General features: G+C 35.5%; 1 protein-coding gene across 2 annotated transcripts in view; it reads right to left on the bottom strand.

Moving 5' to 3' along the window:
- Nucleotides 1-22,295, bottom strand: part of MLLT10 (MLLT10 histone lysine methyltransferase DOT1L cofactor) — a 222,963-nt gene that overhangs the window by 34,068 nt on the left and 166,600 nt on the right. The window contains exon 14 of one of the 2 annotated variants that reach the window (XM_019665143.1): nt 11,366-11,413. The exons of the other annotated variant lie outside the window; for it this stretch is intronic. Within the exon in view, the coding sequence (XP_019520688.1) occupies nt 11,366-11,413 (48 nt within the window). The remainder of the gene's footprint in view (nt 1-11,365; nt 11,414-22,295) is intronic. 2 annotated transcript variants of the gene reach the window in all.

Below are 22,295 nucleotides of genomic sequence, written 5' to 3'. Positions count from 1 at the left end.
CGTATTATTAAATACAAAGGAGAAACAATATGTATTAATGTTAAAAGAAGTAAATGGGATAATATATACAATAATAGAAAGCTTCCATTGTTAATGTTGCCTTAATCTCTTTTCCCTTTGGCAACTAATGAATTAATACTTAGGATAGTCTGTACCTTAGCTTTCCTTTTCTAGACTGTGGAATATGTCTCTATAAGATTAACACATTCATTACTCAGAAAGGGTAAAATAAAATTTAGAAAAAAAGCTTTCTTTCCTGAGACTCTTGGCCATCTTGATAGAATACAGGTGTTCCTAAATCTCTTAGGCAGGCTTTTTTTTTTTTTCAAGATTTTATTGGGAAATTGGGGGAGGGAACAGCGTTGGGGAATCGGGGAAAGGAAACAGACAAGTTGCTGTCCTTTTGCTCTTCAGTCTAGTTGTGGAGGACTTCACTTCACTGGCCCATGTTGGCACCATCATTGCGCTCTTCCCGGGTGAGGCCTATGTGTTACCGGCCTTTGGACGGCCGCTAACGCTGGCTCTTGGCAGCTGGCTGCCGGCTGCTCACAGTAGCTTATGGCAGCCCACTGCAGCAGGGGCTGCAGCCTACGCCGTCGCCGGCGACTCGCGGCAGCCCAGGTCCAGGTTGAGCTGTTGTTCAGCATCTTAGCTGTAGAGGGCGCAGCGTCACTGGCCCTCATGTGGGATCCAAACCAGGGCCCTGCTGCTCACAGCTGGCGTCCCAAGCCAACTCCCAACCAACGCGCCACTCGGCTGGCCCATTACAAACTTTAAACAGATGGGAAAGTAGAAAAAAATCATCCACAAACATGGTTGATACTTTTATATATTTCAAACATTTTGGTACATAGCTTATAGTTTTGTTTTGCTTTACTTAGCTGCCTATGTATAAAAATTTTAACCCTTTCACATTTAATATACACATTTTCCTACTTAATTATAAAAAATTTTAAATGTTTTTAATATAATTTTGATGGAATCAGTTGAAGACTGCATAGTAGACATCATTTTTCAATACTCTACAAATATTTTTGTGTCCAATATGCCCGGACACAATGTTAGATGCCAAAGATACGACAAAAAAGAAAATAGCATTCTTGCATTCATGGGCTTAAAGTAAAAGTGCTAGACATTAAGTAATCACACAAATATTAGTGCTATGATGAGAAAGTAGAATGTGTTGTGACAGAATATAAAGGGTAACTTAACTGAGGTTAGCAATACAGGGTAAGTCTCTGTAAAGTGACACATAAATTCAAAGATGTCCTTGGAGACCATTTCTGTTGTTTTTACTTGCCTAAAATTGTTTCCCATTTCTTTTCCAAATAGCACCCTATTTTCTATCTACTCCTCCCTCCATTCATATATTCTTGGCCCAGGAATGAACAGGTGACCCAAGTCAAGACAATTAAACTATCTCTACTGGGAATCTGAATCTCAAATGCCTACTCATAAGGCAGAAAACAGTCACACCTAAGTTAGTCTAATGGTAGTAGTATTAGGAGTGTACTCGTATTAATTCTTGCTTACCTAGCCCTTGAAACTCCCTTATTTCTCTCCTCTCAGAGGTCTGTCATGGGATTTTTCCTTTAATTCTCTAAAATAACCATACATACCCAATAAATTCTTTTTTCTGCTGAAATTTGACAGAATCTACTTTAGTGGCTTACACACAATGGACCTTAACTGATACATCCAGTGTGGTATAGTGAGCAAAGAAATAAGATGCTCAGAGATGAAGCTAGAAGCCAGACCAGGAGCTAGCTCATACAGAACATTGCAGGTTCTAAAGGACTTTTGTTTCAGCCTACTGAAAAGCCATTAAAGCATTTTAACCAAGAAAAAAAAGCCATTAAAGCATTTTAACCAAGAAAATGGCATGATTAGAATTATATTTTTTAAAGATTACTCTGGATACAATGTGAACAATGCCTTGAAAAACAATGGAAGAGAGTAGAATCGTGGAAATAAGTAGCTATTGCAATACTTTAGACAAAAAGATTTTAAGTAGCTTAAATCTGATGAGAATTATGGAGTGACAGAAGCAGAGGCTCAGGACTGAGCCCCAAGGAATTTCAACACTAAATTAGGATAAAGGAGAAGCCACCAGAAACCTAAAAAGAAATGGTCAAAAGAGCAGGACAACCAAGTATAATGTTGAGAGGGAAAGGAAACGAAGAGAAGGGGATAGGAGGGGATGGAAGGTGGTTACAGTAAGAAAAAGTCCTCAACAAAAATAAATATGCTAAGAAGTTACCTAAGATGAGGACTGAAAAACATCCACTGGACTTAGCAATGTAAAAGCTATTCCTGACCTGAGTGGAGTAGTTGCAGGAACCAATATGAAGTGGTTTGAAAAATCCATCAACAGGAGAATTTCTGCTTCTGGCAGTGAGGCAGACTAAACAAACTAAAATCCTTCCTAATTAAAATGACCTAAGAATGAATAGCTAAGTCCCCAGAAAGCAAGAGAAATGCTTAGGGGTCAAAAATGAAGAGAAAAAAGCTTTAACAGGTTGTCCTACAGGAGCCAGTCTGTGTCAGTAACCTAGAGCTGTGGCTTTAATGCCAACAAGGAAAAGAAGAGACCTTGGGCCTTCAACGGATGGAAATTTGAAACTGATGTGACCCTATTTATATAGCTTAGACTTTCCAAAGGCTATACTATTAGAAGAAAGATAAACCATCCCCTTCCTCCCTCAAAAAATCCCCTCCCCCCCAAAAAAACACAAACCATAAAAATCATGGCATAGTGAGAAAATAAGGAAGTTTGTCCAATTTAACCTGAGCTCTGAAGAGGGGATGAAAAGTCTGCCCTGAGAATTTATAGCCACAGCATTGCCTTCCAAAGATAGGTTTTTGGGCTTGAATTTACACTATATGCCTGGTCTGGTAAATCCCAAACATTACATTAACATAAGAATGGGCCAGGTGGTACTGTCACTTGAGTACACAGCAAAAGCAAACACAAAACCTCTCTGAAGAGGGGTCAGCCGAGTGGCTCAGTTGGTTAAGAGTTGGCTTGAGAGCACGAGCTCTGCGCAGCAGGGCCCGGGGTTTGGATCCCACATGGCGGCCGGCGACACTGCACCCTCTACACCTAAAATGGTGAACAATAGCTCAACCTGGAGCTGGGCTACCGTGAGTTGCCGGCGATGGCGTAGGCTACAGCCCCTGCTGCAGTGGGCCACCGTGAGTTACCGTGAGTGGCTGGCAGCCAGCGTAAGCAGCTGTGAGCCGCCTTCCAATGGCCAGCGATCGATCTGCCTCAGCCGGGAAGAGCGCAATGATCACCATTCCAGCATGGGTCAATGAAATGACGTCCTCCACAACTAGACTGAAGAACAAAAGGACAGCAACTTGTCTGTTCCTCTTCCCCAACTCCCCAATAAAATCTTTGAAACAAAACAAAACAAAACAAAACAAAACCTGTCTGAAGGGATATATCCTCAACCTAGGCTATAAAATGAGTTCAGAATCCAAAATTAGAAAACACGGAAGGAACCCAATCCCTTTGATCACAAGTTAGCAGCAGACACAAACGTTAAGATTTGACCATCCTCCAATAATCTTAGAAAATAGAAACAGCAAATAAGGATTATGAGAAATATTTTAAATGATTATGAAGAACCTAAGAGGAGGGATCAAAAATAGGAGGAAAAAAAATAACACTTTATATAAAAAAGAGAAAACTGGGATATCCTATTGTAATAGGCAGAATTCTAAAGATGTCCCCCCAAGTTTCCCATCCCCTGGTTATTCAACGCTAATCTAGGTACAGCTGTGAAGACTGAAGCAGCCAACTGAATTAAGGTGCTGATCAGCTAATCACCTTAAAATGGGTGGATTATCTTGGATTATGATGGTGGGCCCAACGTAATCACAGGATCCCTTAAAAGCAGAAGAATCAGTTCGAGATGCAGCAGAAGAGAAGGCAAGAGAAATGCAGACGACAGGGAAATCAAAGAGATTCTAAGTGTGAAAAGGATTCAACTCACCTTTGCTGGTTCTAAAATGTAGGACACGTGTGCAAGGATGGAAGCGAAGCCTGCCTCTATGAGCTAAGGAAGGCCCTCACCTGACAACCAGAAAGGAAATGGCAACCTCAGTCCTACACTGCCAAGAATAAACTGGATTTTGTCAAAACTTGAATGAGCCTGGAAGTGGATTATTCCCAGTCTCCTGATAATAAGAGCCCAGCTGGAACATTTGATTTCAGTCTTGTGAGACTCTAAGCAGAGAAACTAGCTAATCCAACCTGGGCTTCTGACTGTGTGCTAATAGATGTATGGTTTTAAGATGCTAATTTTGTAATTGATAACTTGTCATGGCAGCGATAGAAGACTAATATACTTGCACTGCCAGAAAGTAAGGAAGTGTTCAAAGAATAATGAGGGCATATCAAAAGGACATCGAGTCAGCTTAAAGGGGCTCCCACTGACCAAACAGCAAACAATTTGAGCATCACATAAATAAATTATAACCCCATAGGATTCCATAAGTCCATAGTGATTTAAACAGAAAGTCTGATGAGGAATGGGAGATTTATGTAGTATCACAATTTATTCCACAAATACTTACTAATTATAAAAGGTGAAAACCTTTCACTGGAAAAGCCTGATTATGTGCCATGTGATAGATGCAATGGAAAGATCATTTCTCTGATATCCTGCTCCAAAAAAACAACTTGAATCTAATAATGAAAAAAACAAGCCAAATCCAAAACAAGCAGCCTGTAATCTTCAAAAATTTTGAGACAACTGTCAAAACTTGAATGGCATCTGAAGACTAGATAGTAGTAATATGGCAATGTTAATATCCTGTTCTTGACAGTGGTACTGTGATTTTGTAGGAGAATGTCCTTGTTTGTAAGAAATACTTAGGTATTCAAGGCTAATGGAGCAACTATGTCTGCAACTTACTCTCAAATTGTTCAGGAAAACAAAGTTCTCTATACTATACTTGTAACTTTTCTATAAGTTTGAGACTGTTTCAAAATTTAAAAAAATTTAGAGAGAAAGGAGCTACATGTTTTTGAACACAAGAAAGAAAAAACAAAACCAGACCAGGTCCATTTTAAAAAGGTTCACAAAGAATTTCTAAAATTGAAAAACACACTCACTAAAATTCTTCACTTGATAGTCAAGTGAAACAAGAAATTAAAAGAGAAAAAGAGATGATGAGTGAACAAAAAAAGATCACAAGCAATTACCCAGATATATTAATAGCACAGAAAGATTAAGAAATGAAAATTCTAAGAGTGAGTAAGGGACATACAGGACTGAATAAAACTTCAAATATGTCTACCAAAAATTCCTACTAAAGAATAGAAATAGGAAGAAGCAATATTTAAAAATACGATGGCTACAATTGTGTCCAGAATTGATTAAAGACATGAATTCTCTCAAAAAGGAAGTATAAGAAGTCCCAAAAAGAATAAAGTCACACCTAGGTAGATATACTGCCCCACAGAGAACATCTTAAATGACTGAGTGGGGTAGGACAGTTTGAGGGGTAGGCACATAAATAGGAATGCGAGATTAAAAGATTTTGGGGGTTTTTAATAGGAGAAACACTAGAGCATGTTTAGCTCAAGGTAAGTGATAGTGAAAGAGTGGGTGAGAAAACTAAAATGACGAGGTCTCTGAGGGACAGAAAAGGATGAGAGTCAGAGCACAAGGACTAGCCTTTGGCTGCAAGCAGAACTGAAGCAGAACTGGCAGAGAAGGAAAGAGGATGAATACAAATCAAGTAGGTTTGGAGAATTGAGTATTGATAAGATGAAGTTTTTTCCTGGGAATAAGAGACAAAGACTACTAATACATAGCGGATGGGGAAAGGGGAAGAAGAGTTAAAAAAAAAAAAAAAACAGTCATGGCAAAAAAATAAAGAGGATTTCCTAGAAACATGCATTAACATTGTCCAGCAATTTAAATGTCAGTCAAGACTAGTATCATGAATTGATAATGATAAGAATTTGTACATGGTGATGCTTTTTCTCTAGAAACACTTAGCTCATACAAAGTATAAAGACACAGGTGGTCAGCTTAATGAAAAAGAGTACTTCAACTAAGAGATGAGGCACACCTAAATTAATTATCAATCATAAGCCTGGATGAAAAACATCATGCAATACATTATACGGTGATATTTTTGTTTGTTTCTTTAAGGAAATTAAAAGGAAGGTTTAGTAGAAAAACACTTGATTAAAACAAAGAACATAATCTTATTAGATGTGGCAGTTATTAAAACAATTTGTCATTCTTCATTAAAGGTTTTGTATAATTTAAATAAAAACATAAAAGTAATGACCACATTCAATTTTAGAAAATGAAGGCAAGAAAAAAACTATTCTCAAATCCATAATTTTAACATAATCACTATAACTTTATCTAACATTTTATTCTGTAATTATTCATTTATATTTCTGACTCTTCCAACTAGAATCTGAGCATCGTGAAAACAAGAATCATATAATAAGAAACTGACAATCCTTTGCCATGTACATATTATTTTATGCATAATACATACACAATTTGTTATTCTGGGCTTGGTGTCTAGGAAAATATATCACAGATATATTTCTAAATTGCTAGGTAAGCTTCTTAAATATCACTTGATAATCAAATCCAGGAGATGCTACAAGAAACATGAGTGTAATTTTTACATTTCCAGTACTTCCAATTTTTTGCTATGATAAATTTCTCTGTAAGTCTAGCCTTTTCATACTGTGTACCATTTCCTTAGGACAGAAGTCAATTCTATTTAATCCTTTTCGATTTCTCCCCAAGAAGCACTTCATATTAATAGTAAATATTTTAGAATTCCTTCCTTGTGTTTGATATTTCAAATTTCCTTATACTGTGTCCAGAAGAGGACTTTTCCTTCCCTCTTTTTTCTTTGGCCCTCTATGGGCCATTTCAATCTAAGAGCTCTCATCTTTTTAAAGGAAGTTTACCTCCATTATTTCTTTAGATTATTTCCTCCTCTCCATTTTTCTCTCTCCCTTTCTGAGGTTCCTGTTACCTGGATTCTATTTCTATCCTCCATAGTTATACAGCTTTTTATTTTGTGTGTGTGTGTGTGTGCTGGGGGGAGAGAGGTGGGGCTTGTCCTCTCCTCCTTTCTAGGGATTTCCTTAATCTACCCATTAATTTTTTTGCTCCTCAGCTGTACCGTTGTGCTATTTATCCCATTTATTGTGTCCTTTACTTCGGCTATTAAAGTTTTTCCATACCTAAAATTTCTACTTGTTTCTTTTTAATATTTTCTTTGTTTCAAATGATTACTTCTCTCATGTCTTTTATATGGTTATTACTCTGTTTTCTTCCCATAGTTCTTTGAGGACTGATTCTGGTAGAAAATCAGATTTCCTATTATGGCCAACATGGATTAAAGATTTTGGGTCTCCTAAATCTTGACATAGCCAAAAAACAACTTTCATTATAAGCTTCTTAGTACACCTTTTGAATGAAAATATTACTTGCTCCTAATATTACAAGCATGATGGAGAAAAGTCTGAGAAGTATAATTACAAATACCTGTTATTAATAAATATACTATTCTGTCAGGCATATATGAATATATATTTATATATATATTTACACACACACAATGTGCCCAAAAAATGTATACAAGTTCAAGAAAAGAAAAACTGTATTAAAATTGTAATAATATATACCGATAACAAAAGATAAATACAAGTCATGTTTGACTTCTGCAATTACAAGAGGTGCTCAAAGTGATTACCATCAGCGTCCAGACACATATGATTATGGCGAACTACTGCTTGAGCAACATTGACCAAAGTGTCCACTTACATACATTTTTTGGCACCCCTGGGTATATATCCAGAGATCCTAAAATAAAATGACCCTCTTGAGTGTGTAACAAGTACTATCAGCCATCTATAGAAACAGCTCACCATAAGACACAGTCAGTAACTCCAGGTTTAATGGTGAATGGGACATAATTCCTGCAAACACATGACTAGAAATTAATGTGAAAGGAAGGTGCAAAGCAATTAGCTACATTATCAAGAGGGGGGGAAAAATCTTATCAAGAAGGTGGTAATCTCTAAACATGTTCTAACTAACTGTTCCTTACTCTGATGTCAGATTCACTAAACCAAGTAACTTCCCAATTATAATGCGTTTTCCCAAGATTATTTTAAGGAAGAATGAGACAAGCAACATTTGGTATTCTTGACAGCTATGTTTTTATCATAAATGACTAAATGACATTCTTCCCTACCATCACTTCTGAAGTATTGGCTTGAGTCAGCCCACCTGTTCAATTCTAGGTATAGCAGACAAAATCAAAAGAAGGGTAATATAACAACCTGTGAAAGAGATGATAAGGGTCTGAACCAACCCATAGCCATGAGGAAGAAAGATGGATTTTGAAAGTAATAAAGAAATTAGACATAATAGTCATGTTAGGAAGCTTCAAATTATCTAATTACAGAAAAAGATTTAGAAGGTACCACTTGTTGACACATTCAGTTTGGAGTAGGCAGAGAACAGGGGGAGAGAGAGAGACAGACCAGACCCACTCTTGCCAAAGAATATAAGAGAAGAGATAATATCTCAGGAGACCAAGAGACTACAGAAGAAAATAACTAGCTCAGAAGCACAATCTTTACATATATAGGTGCCATTATTTATTATTCTATGTAATCATTAGAATATTAGTCTGAAGTACACTAAAAGGACAGCACTTCCTTAAACACATTCAAGGTACTACACATACCTAATGCAATAATAAAGCAATAATCATCTCTTTTTTCGGGGGGAAAGGGGAAAAATTTCTACTAATTTAAACATTCATTAATCCAAAATAATGAAGATTTTTTTAAATTAAGGGTTTCTGCTTTTGTTTTTTTCACTGAATGTTTCCTCAGCTATTCCCTCTATATCCCCTCAGGTTGACTTTTTCTACATGCTTCCCATCTGTCCAGATTCTTTCATCCATCCAATAGTCCAGTCTTGCATCTTAATCCTTTATCTTTCTAGAGTCCTCCTTTCCATCTATTAAGCCTTTCCTACCTTAAAACAAACCTGATCCAAACTCTTTGTCTTCTCTATGAACATTTCTCAGCCATGACCAATCTCAGAATTTCAGTTACTTACCCATATACATGAACTCAATTTTCCTTCAAGTCCAAACTCTAAGCCCATCTATTCATTTGCATGAGAAACAGCTCTACTTAAATATCTTGTTGGTAAAATTAAGTGCCATCCTCTCTCAGTTACTGCCATTCGCTTTATTGACAATTACTACCAGTTCTTGGGTAATACATGAGGTTGGACAATTAAGTTCGCAAACTTGTTGCAATGATGTTGCTAACCCTTTTTCGATATCAGAGGGAATATTCACTATGAATTTATAGTTATTTGTTAATTAATGGTTAACCAAGTTTACTATCTGGAAGTGCTGAAAAGGCTGCGTGAAAAAGTTAGACGACCTGAACTTTTCCCAACAATTCATGGCTCTTGCATCATGACAATGCACCAGCTCACAAAGCACTGTCTGTGAGGGAGTTTTTAGCCAGGAAACAAATAACTGTATTGGAACACCCTCCCTACTCACCGGATCTGGCCCCCAATGGCTTCTTTCTTTATCCGAAGATAAAGGAAATATTGAAAGGAAGACATTTTGATGACATTCAGGTCATCAAGGTTAATACGACGACAGCTCTGATGGCCATTCCAGAAAAAAAGAGCTCCAAAATTGCTTTGAAGGGTGGACTAGGTGCTGGCGTCGGTGCAAAGCTTCCCAAGGGGAGTACTTCAAAGGTGACCATAGTGATATTCAGCAATGAGGTATATAGCACTTTTTCTAGGATGACTTCGCAAACTTAACTGTCCAACCTCATATGTCCCATCAGTCTGACTTACATTATCTTTATTGGGGCCCTCAATATGTTTGGCTAGATCAGGGGTTGGCAACTTTTGAGATGGAAGAGACACCAGGGGTCAGCAAACTGTGGCTCGTGAGCCACATGTGGCTCTTTGGGTATGCACATGTGGCTCTGAAGTAAAATTGAAAATGAAAATAAAATTATCGTAGTTTCATTTATAAAAATTTTAAAGGATACTATTCACATAATGGTGATTATGTAAAAATATATTTATGGCTCTCGAATAATTTTTAAATTGTTGTGAGAGACAGGATTGGCTCTTCCAGGGGTCAGAAAACTTTTGAGACGGAACGTACCCAAAGAGCCACATGTGGCTCGCGAGCTGCAGTTTGCCGACCCCTGGGCTAGATTGTACAAAAATCTAATTGGTTTCTCTGATCAAACATTAGCTCCTTTCAATCTTATGTTCTACAAAGAGATGAAACTGGGTTTTATCTTTTTTCCTAACTCAAACACCAACAACTTTCACTCTTTGGCCTAATAGCTAAGGCTGTTATTTCTCATATATTTCCTATCAAATATCAGTATCGCCATCAATTCACGCAAGCCTGTGTATTCTCATTCATGTGCCACTGCTGGTGCTATTTGTATTCCCGGAATTGGGAGTGGAGCCCTGATCCCTATCTCCAATAGCTCAATTCTACACATTCTTTATAAGCATCAGGTAAAATGTTAACATTTTCTGGACATTTCATTCCCTCAGTTGAAAGTAATTTTCCCTGGCCTTAAACTCTTATTGTACTGTAGATCACTAGAGAAGTTCTAACTATGTACCTTAAAATTTTTATTTATACACATATTTCTCTTCCTTTTAGCTTTTAGGTTCCCTAAAGGCAGGCCTCATTAGCAGTACAGTGTACTTATTTCCACAAAGCAACTAACCAGGATCTCAAATATAGAAAGAATTTAGCATATACATGTCAAATGAAAAAAAAAGCTAAAGTGCTCTGAGAAGTTCCATATCCTGCAAGATTAGTTTTATTAAAATGTGAAACTGATGTTTTTAGAGGGACGGGGTACAGTACATGCCTGTATTAACTGGTTAGGAGTAGTGGATTCAGAATATACATGCTCACTCTCAACTGACTTGGAAGTGTTTGAGAGATACATTACAAAATTAAACAACTACTGTAAATCATAGAATATGGTCTCAGTAAGAAAAAAGGGTCACAGATGTAGAAAGTGGTCTTAAAAATCAAAACCTAGGCTCTTAGAGCCTTACAGGTAAATAGTTTTAGGAATCCTAAAACCCATCCTACCATGTCTTAAGCAATATGACAAATCCAAACAAGTACAACAATAAGAACATGATAACATAGTTCATCCCACCAATCATCCAAGATTATGGAGAATTTCTTTCAGTTATCATTTTTGTGACTACAGAGCTCTAATATTGTTTTATTTATTACCTTTAGAACCATGCGTGAGTTTGGTACATACCTATGAATTTAAGTTCCTGCTTTGTTAGTGTAGAACTGTCATCTCTGTCTAAAGAAAAGACACACTTAAATTTTGAATTTTAATAACCAGTCCCTAAAAACTAACACGATAGACAAGTTGAGGAATTTAAGACATATGAGAGGAAACAAAAAATCAGTAAAGGTAACTCCCCCCCCGCCACCACACACACACACAAAACTATGGAAATTTTAAGTCATAAATTTGTTTTCACTGAAAGGCAGCACTCAAAATAGATTATTAATGGCATTACCATTTAATTAATTTAAAAGTAATTCTTATAAATTCATTTTCATTTATACTAATTCCATCACACAATAGGAACTTTTCAGGTTCTGCCTGCCTCTCTTGCAGTTTCAACAAGATGCTTATAAATTCATTTTGCTTTGTAGTAGTTAACATGCACTTTTCTCCCATCGCTGCCTCACTATCCAAATGTTAATATCCTTCTGTTTATCATTTAAGAGTCTTTGAGAGCTTATCTTCCAAAAACTTAGTGTGATTCATGAAACAAAGTAGCTTGAAAGCTTTGAAATGAAAAAAGTGTTACTGTCTTATCTATAGTGTATGTCTTATACTACTTATTAGCAAGGTTGTATAGTATTAGTTAAATTCCTTCTTACAGAGGAACAAACAATGGAACAAATAGTAGAGTTTGTTGTATTCTGGGATGTAATGACTTATTGTATAAAAATAAAGAACGCATCAACTAATCAGATTAAGAAATTAGATCTAGAATGATCTAGATCAGTGGTTTTCAGTCTCCACTAAGTCACAATGACAACTCCTCCCTCCAGCAATATCTCATTACCACAGTCAATCTCAAATGATTGATAGACTGTAACTGATATGCCTGAGAATCACTCATCTCTGTTGTTAGATCTCTACCTTCTTAATGCTTCCCTGAAATAAAAAGGGGACACGTGAAGAACCAAGATCTAGTTTCCTACAAATTATTCCAACAAACCTGAGTAGGATCCCATTCTTAAGGGAAAATGTTCACCCTAAAATCAATTAGCATTTATGCTTATTCTCAATTGTACAGCAGATATCTATGAATAATTGGTTGGCATTACTTTGCCTCTTACCATCAAATGAGATTTGTTTAATGAGCGTGGTCCTGACAAACTATAAGCACCATAATTAAAGGGAATTTAAAAGCATAGTAAATGGGGCACAGAAATCAATTAGCAATATACTGCTGTGAAAATAGATCTAAGTAAGCTCTTTAGCTACTTTAATCTACTATTTCAAAATTATATTAAAAGTGAGAATTGCCAAGACAAACAAATGAAGCAACTCCATTACTGCAGCAAAGAACCAAGTTACTACTTTGACAGAAACAAGACTGCCTAATGGAGTCCAAAGTTTAATTCTCAGAAGAAATGAACATATTACCAAGAATATATGAAACCTGTTCAAGGACTGTATAGCAAGTGACAATAATTTATTTATTCAACATTTATGGAGACTCTATTCCATGATAACCAAAGTACTGATGAAATAAAGATGAATAAAACCCAACCTCTACCCTAAATAAGTTTATAGCCTAATGAGGAAAAAAATCTTGCCAACAAATAGATTATTAAACAACCGAGAAAGTACTAGAGCAAAATCATACGTGAAATAGGATGATGAAAACCAGGTTAATGATATGCTAGTTTCAATTGGACTATGAAACTAAACTATAATCCCAGCATACAAATTACTTGTCTCATCATTGTAATAAGCATTTTAAATATACCTACTAAATGAAACAGAAAAGTTACACACACAGCTTAGTAAGATCATGAAATCTATATTCTCTTAGTCAAGCTGGCTAGTTCCAAGGCACCACTATAAAATGTTATGAAATACAAGGCATTTCACTTCATGGGCATCTATTTGTAGGTTACCACCAATATGTTATTGTTCTTTAAAATAGTTAAAAGACTACTTAACCTTTCCAAATTGCCTTTAAAAGTTCCCAAAATTGACTAGTTTTCTACATTATATCTTTCTCCTACCTGTTCTGTTTTCTTTTTTCATTGTTGGGACAATAATTTTAATATTATTTCTTCAACTCTTAAGTTTCCTAAATTTCTCTGGTCACATAAAATTCATTCCACTGGGATGAATTTAGACTGGTGACATGTTTTCCTAATAGTATTTTTCTTTGTATTGATGATATTCTATTTCCTTATCAGAAAACAGCAAACAAAAAAGTTTATGGACTGTTTTACATACACCCAAAAGAACAACCAACATTAAGTCCCAAGATCCTTCTAAGAAACACAAATCAAGATGTATGCTTGAAACTCAACGTCTGTGACTATTAATATACAACATTTCCATGGGCTTTATAAGTATTTCAAAACGTCTCAGTAAACTAATAAATTTTAATTTTATGAAGTTCTATATAATAAAACATTTTGAGATGCATCAGGTACTAAAAAGTAAACTATGAAAATAATCCAGTCTTTAACTCTTCAGAGTCTCAACTGTCTAGTGAAAGAGATTTTTTTTCAAAGTTTCACAAATGGGAGACAAGTATGACTAAGATATAAACCACAGAAACAAAAACAACTAGAAGAGCAATAGAGGTAGACTGAAGAAGGCAACAGACGTCCAAGAACCCAGAAGTATAATATTTTTTTTAAAGTAATGATTCTATCAAAAGGTGTCAGAAAAAATTTGGCAGGAGATAATAAAACTATGCTTAGTTGTAAATTCTACTTTCGCTAGATAAAGAAAGGAGGAAGACCATAACAGCAGACATAACCAAAATCTAAATTATAGATTTTGCAGACAAGAGTACATTAGGAAACTACAAATAGATTACACTGATGCAGCATGAAGTTGGAGAAATGAGACTGGAGAGTGCCAGATTAAGAAAAACTCCACATGCTAAGGAATGAATTTTATCCCATAAACACCAGAAAATTCTTAAAGGATTTAAGTAAGACAGGACATGCAATTTTAAATAGACCATTGCTTAAGGTAGCACCTATATAATGAAGTGGAAAATGGAATAAAGATTGGGGGTGGAGGTTCCTGAAAGAGTTCATATGACAAATTACGTAGGATTACCCAAGCAGAGGCAGTGGAAACACAAAGGAAAAGACAAGTTAAATGAATAACCGGAAAAATCTTTAAAAAATAAATGATGTCCAAGAAAATTAGAGGGGAGAGCTTAGTTTAACTCCCTTGCATAACTCTGGTATTGGTGGCTAAGTACCATATGCCAATTAGGAACACAAAAGAAGAAGCAGGTTTATGAGGTTGTTAGAAATGAGTCTGGAACTCAAGAGAAAATTCTACACTGGAGGCATAGTTCTGGGAATCTAATGAGTACAGACGATAGTTGAATCTGCAGGCATAGATATTTTCCAAGGGAATATGCATAAGATGAGAAGAAAAAAGTAGAGAATACTGAGAACAAAACAATTAAAGAGTACTAACAGAAATCATAAAAGATACTGACATACTCTCAGAAAGAAATTCATAGCTGTAAAGGCGTACTTTCAAACAAAAAGATCTAAAATCAATAATCTAATCTTCCATCTTAAGATACTAGAAAAAAAGAGCAAACTAAACCCAAAGCAAGCAGAAGGAAGGAAATAATAAACAGACCAGAGACACAATAAAGAACAGGAAAACTACAGAGAAAATGAATGAAATCAAAAGTTGATTTAAAAGATGAACAAAATTGACAAATCTTCAGCTAGACTGACGAAGAAACAAGACTAAAATTAACTCAAATCAGAAATGCAAGGGGATCTTATTACCCATCTTAAAAAAATACAAAGTATTATAAATACTATGAACAATTATATGCCAAGAAATTTAAAAATGCAGATGAAATAGGCAAATTCTAAGAAACATACAAACTACAAAAATCGACACCAGAAGATACAAATAGATATTTCTTCAAAGAAGATATATATTTTTCCAATGAAGATAAATGGCCAATAAAACATGAAAAAATGCTAATATCATTAGTCATTAGGGAAGTACAAATCAAAACCACAATGAGAGGCCACTTCACACCCACTTGGATGGCTATGATTTAAAAAAATAGAAAATAACAAGTCTTGGTGAGGATATGGAAAAATTGGAACCCTCATACATTGTTAATAGAATGCTAAATAGTGCAGCCTCTGTGGAAAACAGTCTGGCAATTCCTCAAAAAGTTAAACACAGTTATCATATGACCCAGCAATTCTACACCTAACTGTATACCGAAGACAAATAAAAACATGTTTACACAAAAACTTATACATGAATATTCATAGCAGCATCATTCATAATAGCCAAGGAGTGAAAACAACCCAAATGTCTATCAACTGATGAATGAATGAACAAAATGTAGTATATCCATACAATGTATATTATTAAGCCATAAAAAAAGAATGAAATACTGATACGTGCTACAACATGGATAAACCTTATGCTCAAACATGAAAAACATCAGGCTAAATAAAAAACACCAGACATAAAGGCCACATATTGCATAATTCCCTTTATGTGAAGTGTCTAAAATAGGCAAATCCACAGAGAGAGAAAGTAGATCAGTGGTTGCCAGGGGATGGTGAGGGATGATGAGAGGGGACTGGGATTATGTGATTTCTTTTTGGGTTGATGAAAATGTTCTGGACTTAGACTAGAAAATAGTGACAATTACACAATATTGTGAATATATTAAAAAAAAAACTTCTGAATTGTACACTTTTAAACAGTTAAAATTGTAATTTTTATGCTACGTGAATTTTATCTCATTAAAAAAATTGGGGGGAGGGGAGATAATGAGATACTGGAGAAGTATAACAAAAACCATTTACTTCAGAGAAAAAAATAAATATGAAGATTCATAAAGTGGTGTTATTTTATACAGACATACATGCCAAATGAATTAAAGCAAAGGAATGAAAGCATAAAATTAAGGATAGTAGTTATCCTTTGGGCAATGCAATGGTGAAAAGCATGTGCTAGATTCAACAGCACTAATAATATTCTATTTCTTAAATTGGTGGTAGGTTCCTGAATGTTTTTATTCGTGTGTTACATAACTTCTCCATATTGTTTTTGTTTGTTTGTTTTTTAATTGGGGAATTGGGGGAGGGGAACAGCATTGGGGAATCGGGGAAAGGGAACAGACAAGTTGCTGTTCTTTTGTACTTCAGTCTAGTCGTGGAGGACGTTGCTTCACTGGCCCATGTTGGTATTATCATTGCGCTCCTCCTGGGTGAGGCAGTCGCTTGCCGGCCATTGGGCGGCCACTCACGGTGGCTCAGAGCAGCTCACGAAAGCTCACGCCCGCTGCCGGCCAGCCCCACTGCAGCCTACGCCATCGCCGGCGACTCACGGCAGCTCAGCTCCAGGTCGAGCTGTTGTTCACCACCTTAGCTGTAGAGGGTGCAGCGTCACTGGCCCTTATGTGGGGTCCAAACCGGGGCCCTGCTGCTCAGAGCTGGGGTCCCAAGCCAACTCCTAACCAATGCTCCACTCGGCCGGCCCTCCCTATTGTTTTTAATGTATCAAATATAGTAAAGGTCAGAAAAGGATCTATGAATATAAGGCAAAATATTAACAGGCCTTAAATCTGTAATGAATTCATGATGTCTACATTCAAAAGTCTACTTTTGAAATTTTTTATAATTAAAAAAAAAGGAAAATGTTACATATTTTTTAAAACAGAAAGGCCAACAATTTCCCTGCAACAAAATCAAGTATGATAAAAACCTGTTTCTTAAAATTGGCAACAAGAACTGGTCACTAGTAGTTTAAGGGAGAAGTAACAAAAAGGTGCTAAAGCCAAAATTATTCAATAAATGTGTTTGCTAATAAAACCTAACCCTGGAAATTATTTAAGTAATACCCTCTTGAAGTAAAGCAGATATGGTAAGCAAAATAATGCCTCTCCTCCCCCACCCCACCCAAAACACACCCATGCCTTAATGCCCAGAGCCTGTCAAGATGTTACCTTATAAATGGCAAAGGGAAGTACACAAAAGTGTTTAAGTTAAGTTAAGGAGCTTGAAATGGAGAAGTTATTGCCTGGGTGGGCCCAATACAGTCATCAGGGTCCTCATAAACTGACACTGAGAACCAGACAGATGAATCTCCACACAACATTCCTGGCTTTGCAGAGGATGGGGGACACAAGCAAGGTAAGGAAGGCCAGCAGCCTCTAGCAGCAGGAAATGGTAAGGAAACATATTCACCCCTAGAACCTTAAAAAAGGAACAATGCCTGCCAAACCTTGATTTTAACCCAGTGAAATCCATATCAGACTTCTATAGAATTATAAGGTAATAAATTTGTATTGTTTTAAGTTTGTGATAATTTGTCATAGCAACTATAGAAAACAAAAGACAACAAGATGAAATGTAAATTCTTCTTTTTCCTTCCTCTCCCACTAACACGTCTTAAGCTTTTTATTGTTCAATGCCCAACATAATGAAGAAAACTTTTTAAGCTAACGTGACACCTCACACCTATTAAGGATGGTTACTATCAAAAAATCAAAAAATAACAAGTATTGGCAACGATATGGAAAAACTGGAACCCTTCTGCACTGTTGGTGGGAATGTAAACTGGTTCAGCCACTGTAGAAAGCTATACGGTACTTCCTCAAAAATTAAAAATAGAGCTATCATTATGATCCAGAATTGCACTCCTAGGTAAAATGGAGACTTCAGCAGATATTTATTCTCATACTCATATTCAAAGCAGTTTATTCACAATAGCTACAAGGTGAAAGCAACCCAAGTGTCCCTCAACAAAATAATGGTACATACACACAATATAACATTATTCATCCATAAAAAGAAAAGAAAATCTGACACATGCTGTAACACAGATGAACCTTGAGGACATTATGCTAAGTCAATATGCTAGTCACAAAAAGACAAAGACTGTATGATTCTACTCACATGAAGTACCTAGAGTAGTGAAATCATACAAACAGAAAGCAGAATGGAGGTTACCAAGGGTTAGGGGAGAAGGAAATGGGCAGCTGTTGTTTAATGAGTTTCAGTTTAATAAAATGAAAAAGTTGTGAAGATTGGTTGTACAACAATGTGAATATTAATACCACTGTTAAAATAATAAATTTTATGTTGTGTATTTTACCCCCAAAATTTTTTTAAAAAGATAACGTTTATAAAAAAATAATAAACAGAAACATTTGGATTTTTCCAACTAAGTCCAAGCAACTCTCTCTCAGTCTTCCACCAGCTAAATATCACTTCACTAAGTGACAATCTTACACTTGTCTTTGTAATTAAAAATATAAGTCCAGAGCAATTAGGCAAGAAAAAGAAATAGAAGGCATCCAAATTGGAAAGAAAGGGAAAAAACTGTCACTATTTGCAAATGACATTATATATAGAAAACCCTAAAAACTCCAATGAAAAACTGTCAGAATTAATAAATTCAGTAAAGTTGCAGAATACAAAATATACAAAAATTTATTTCATTTCTTTATACTAATAATGAACTCTCAAAATGAGAAATTAAGAAAGCAATCCCATTTACAATTGCATGAAAAATTATAAAAGGCCTAGAAATAAATTTAATCACGGAGGTGGAAGATCTGTACACTGAAAACTATTAGACATTAACTAAAGAAATTGAAAGACACAAATAAATGGAAAGATAGCCCATGCTCATGGATTGAAAAAATTAATATTGTTAGAATGTCCATATTACCCAAAGCAATCTACAGATTCAATGCAATCCGTATCAAAAGTCCAATGGCATTTTTCTAAGAAATAGAAGAAACAGTCCTACAATTTTGTATGGACAAAAGACCCAGAACAGCCAGAGCAATCTTGAGGGGGAAAAAAAAAAAAAGCTGAGGCATCATACACTCCCTCATTTCAAACTATATTACAAAGCTATAGTCATCAAAATAGTATAGTACTGGCATAAAAACAGACACACTGATCAATGGAACAGACTAAAGAGCCCAGAAATAAACTCACGCATATATATCGTCAATTAATCTATGACAAAGAAACCAAGAATATACAATGGGGAGAGGGCAGTTTCTTCAATAAATGGTGCTGGGGAAACTGGACAGCCACATGCAGAAGAATGAAACTAGACCACTATCTTATACCATTCACAAAAATTAACTCAAAATGGGTTAAAGACTTGAACGTAATACCTGAAACCATAAAACTCCTAGAAGAAAATGATTTCTTAAAGTCTGACTCCAACAAGCAAAAATAAACAAGTGGGACTACAACTACATCCATCAAACTAAAAAGCTTCTGTACAACAAAGAAGACCATCAACAAATGAAAAGGCAACATACTAAATGGGAGAAAATACTTGTAAATCATATATTGAATAATGATAAGGGGATAACATACAAAATATATAAACAGCAAAAAAAAACCATCGATTAAAAAATGGGAGGATATGAATATACATTTTTCAAAAGAAGACATAGGTGGTCAACAAGTATATGAAAAGATGCTCAACGTCATTAATCATCAGGAAAATAAATGCTAATCAAAATAACAATAAGATAATCATCTCACATCTGTTAGAATGACCATCATCAAAAAGACAAGAAATAACAATGATGTGGAGAAAAGTGGAACCCTTGTGCAGTTTGGTGGAAATGCAAATTGGTGCAATCACCATGAAAAAGTTTGGAGGTTCCTCAAAAGTTAAAAATAGAACTACCATATGGGCCACCAATTCCACTTCTGGGCATCTATCCAAAGAAAACAAAAATGCTAATTCAACAAGATACAGTCAACTCACGGGTATTCATGGGTTTCACACCTGCAGATTCAACCTACTACAGATTGAAAATATTGGAGGGCAGGGAGGGGAATGTTACACTGTTGCTTTGTCTTGTCATTTTTGTCTTGTCATTATTCCCTAAGCAATATAACTATTTACACAGCATTAAGTATTATAAATAATCTAGAGATGATTTAACATATAGGAGATGTCTGTAGGTTATATGCAAATACTATGCTATTTTATACGAGGGACTTGAGCAACCAAGGATTTTGGAATCCATAGGGGGGTCCTGGAATCAATCCCCCGTGGATACCGAGCGACAACTGTACTTGTATGTCCACTCTCATGTTCACTGTAGCATTCAATAGCCAAGACATACAACAACCTAAAGTTCCATCGATAAATGCATGGATAAAGAAAACACACACACACACACACATACACACACGAATATTATTCAGCCATAAAAAAGAACTAAATCTTGCCATCTGAGACAACATGGATGATTCTGAGGGCTTAATGCTAAATAGGATAAGTCAGACAGAAAAAAATATATATACTGTATGCTCTCACTTATATGTGGAATCTTAAAAACAAAAAACACCAAGCTCATGGATATAGAGAACAAATTGGTGGTTGCCTGCGGGAAGTGGGGGTGGGCAAAATGGGTGAAGGAGGTCAAAAGGTACAAGCTTTCAGTTATAAAATAAGAAAAAAGAAAAAGAAAAAATACATTAAAAAGTTCATTATTTATTTTGTTTCTCTATATTATGTAACTAAGAATACAGAAGTATCTGACTACACTATCAGAGAGTTCTCTTAAATACAATTTTGTAAAACTGAAAATTTTAAAGAAAACCTGTGTTCATTATTTATATTACTCCCATGACATTAATTTCATTCACCCATACAGAAAAACATGACAAGTGTCCCAATTAAATTAACATAACCCAGTACTTTGTCAGTTAATAATGGCAAAGGATTTATGTGGCAGTTTATTCACAATTGCTTCCCATGTATCTAACTTTCTTTTTACTCCAACTATACTCTTTCAAACTTCCAGCATGCCTCCAAATTCTAATATTCCAAAATCAAAGAGGAAGTCTAAATTTACCTATGCAAACTGAAAAAGATGTTAAACCTCTTCACTTTTTATACTTGCCTACCAAAGAAAGGGTAACATGTTTAGTTTATTCTCAAAAATGATTCCAATCCCTTTTCCTCTAAATACCCAGTGTTCAAGAGTTCCTTATTATCTGGAGTATGCATTATCTGGAAATGCAAGACTCTGCAATTCCAGGTTACACAGGGAAGCAAGAGTTATAATAATAAGCGTACTCATTAATAAAATGATCACTTAAAATATCATGTTCCAACCAGCCCCACCATCAAATCAACATGAGAGTCTATGCCTGCTCATCATGCCATTATTCTCTTGCTGGCTGTAGATCTGTAAACCCCTGACATAATACAAACACAAAGCCAACTCACTGCAAATTAAACTATATTAGCAAAATATGCAAAATTTTAAAAGGTAATGAAAATATCTTGGAAAACTGGTTGGAATCATATAAACAGCCAAACAAATAAAGAGTTACATGAGTTAAGAACTGAAAAAGAAAATCAATAAAGATGACACGAGATTCAAAAAAGTTTTTTTGAACTAAGGATTAAGGAAAATTCTTGGAAACTGAAGAAACTCTCAAGTATTTTGCAAAAATGACCTTCATTATAATTACATTGCAAAAGTGAAAATAATAGCAGCATTTGCCTTATATCCTTATTTCAGAACCCAACCCTGCAGAAGATGCAACTCCCCTTTAAGAAACCTAGTCCCAAATTAGACATAATTTAAAAGGCTATATCTTCCCTTTTTTCATTATACGGAATATAGGGGTAAAATAATAAAAGTATTTTATACATTAATTTAAAACCCTACAACTCAAATTCACATTCCAAGTTGAGGAAGAAGCAGCAAATTCCTGATGTAGGTACCAATTACTAACTGCACTGGAAAGAGAGAGCTCAAAAAAATTACAAAAACTATTCGCAAAAATAGAAAAAAAAAAAGACTTCCATAAAGTTAGAACAACACTATTATCATTTTGCCTTACAAAGAGACAATAAAAGACAAACTGATGAACTATATTGACCTATTATCCTCCTA

Source organism: Hipposideros armiger, unplaced genomic scaffold (assembly GCF_001890085.2).
Source record: "Hipposideros armiger isolate ML-2016 unplaced genomic scaffold, ASM189008v1 scaffold_434, whole genome shotgun sequence".
Classification (NCBI taxonomy): Eukaryota; Metazoa; Chordata; class Mammalia; order Chiroptera; family Hipposideridae; genus Hipposideros; species Hipposideros armiger.
The sequence above is the reverse complement of the archived record's forward strand: the minus strand, read 5'-3'. Positions and strand labels throughout refer to the sequence as shown.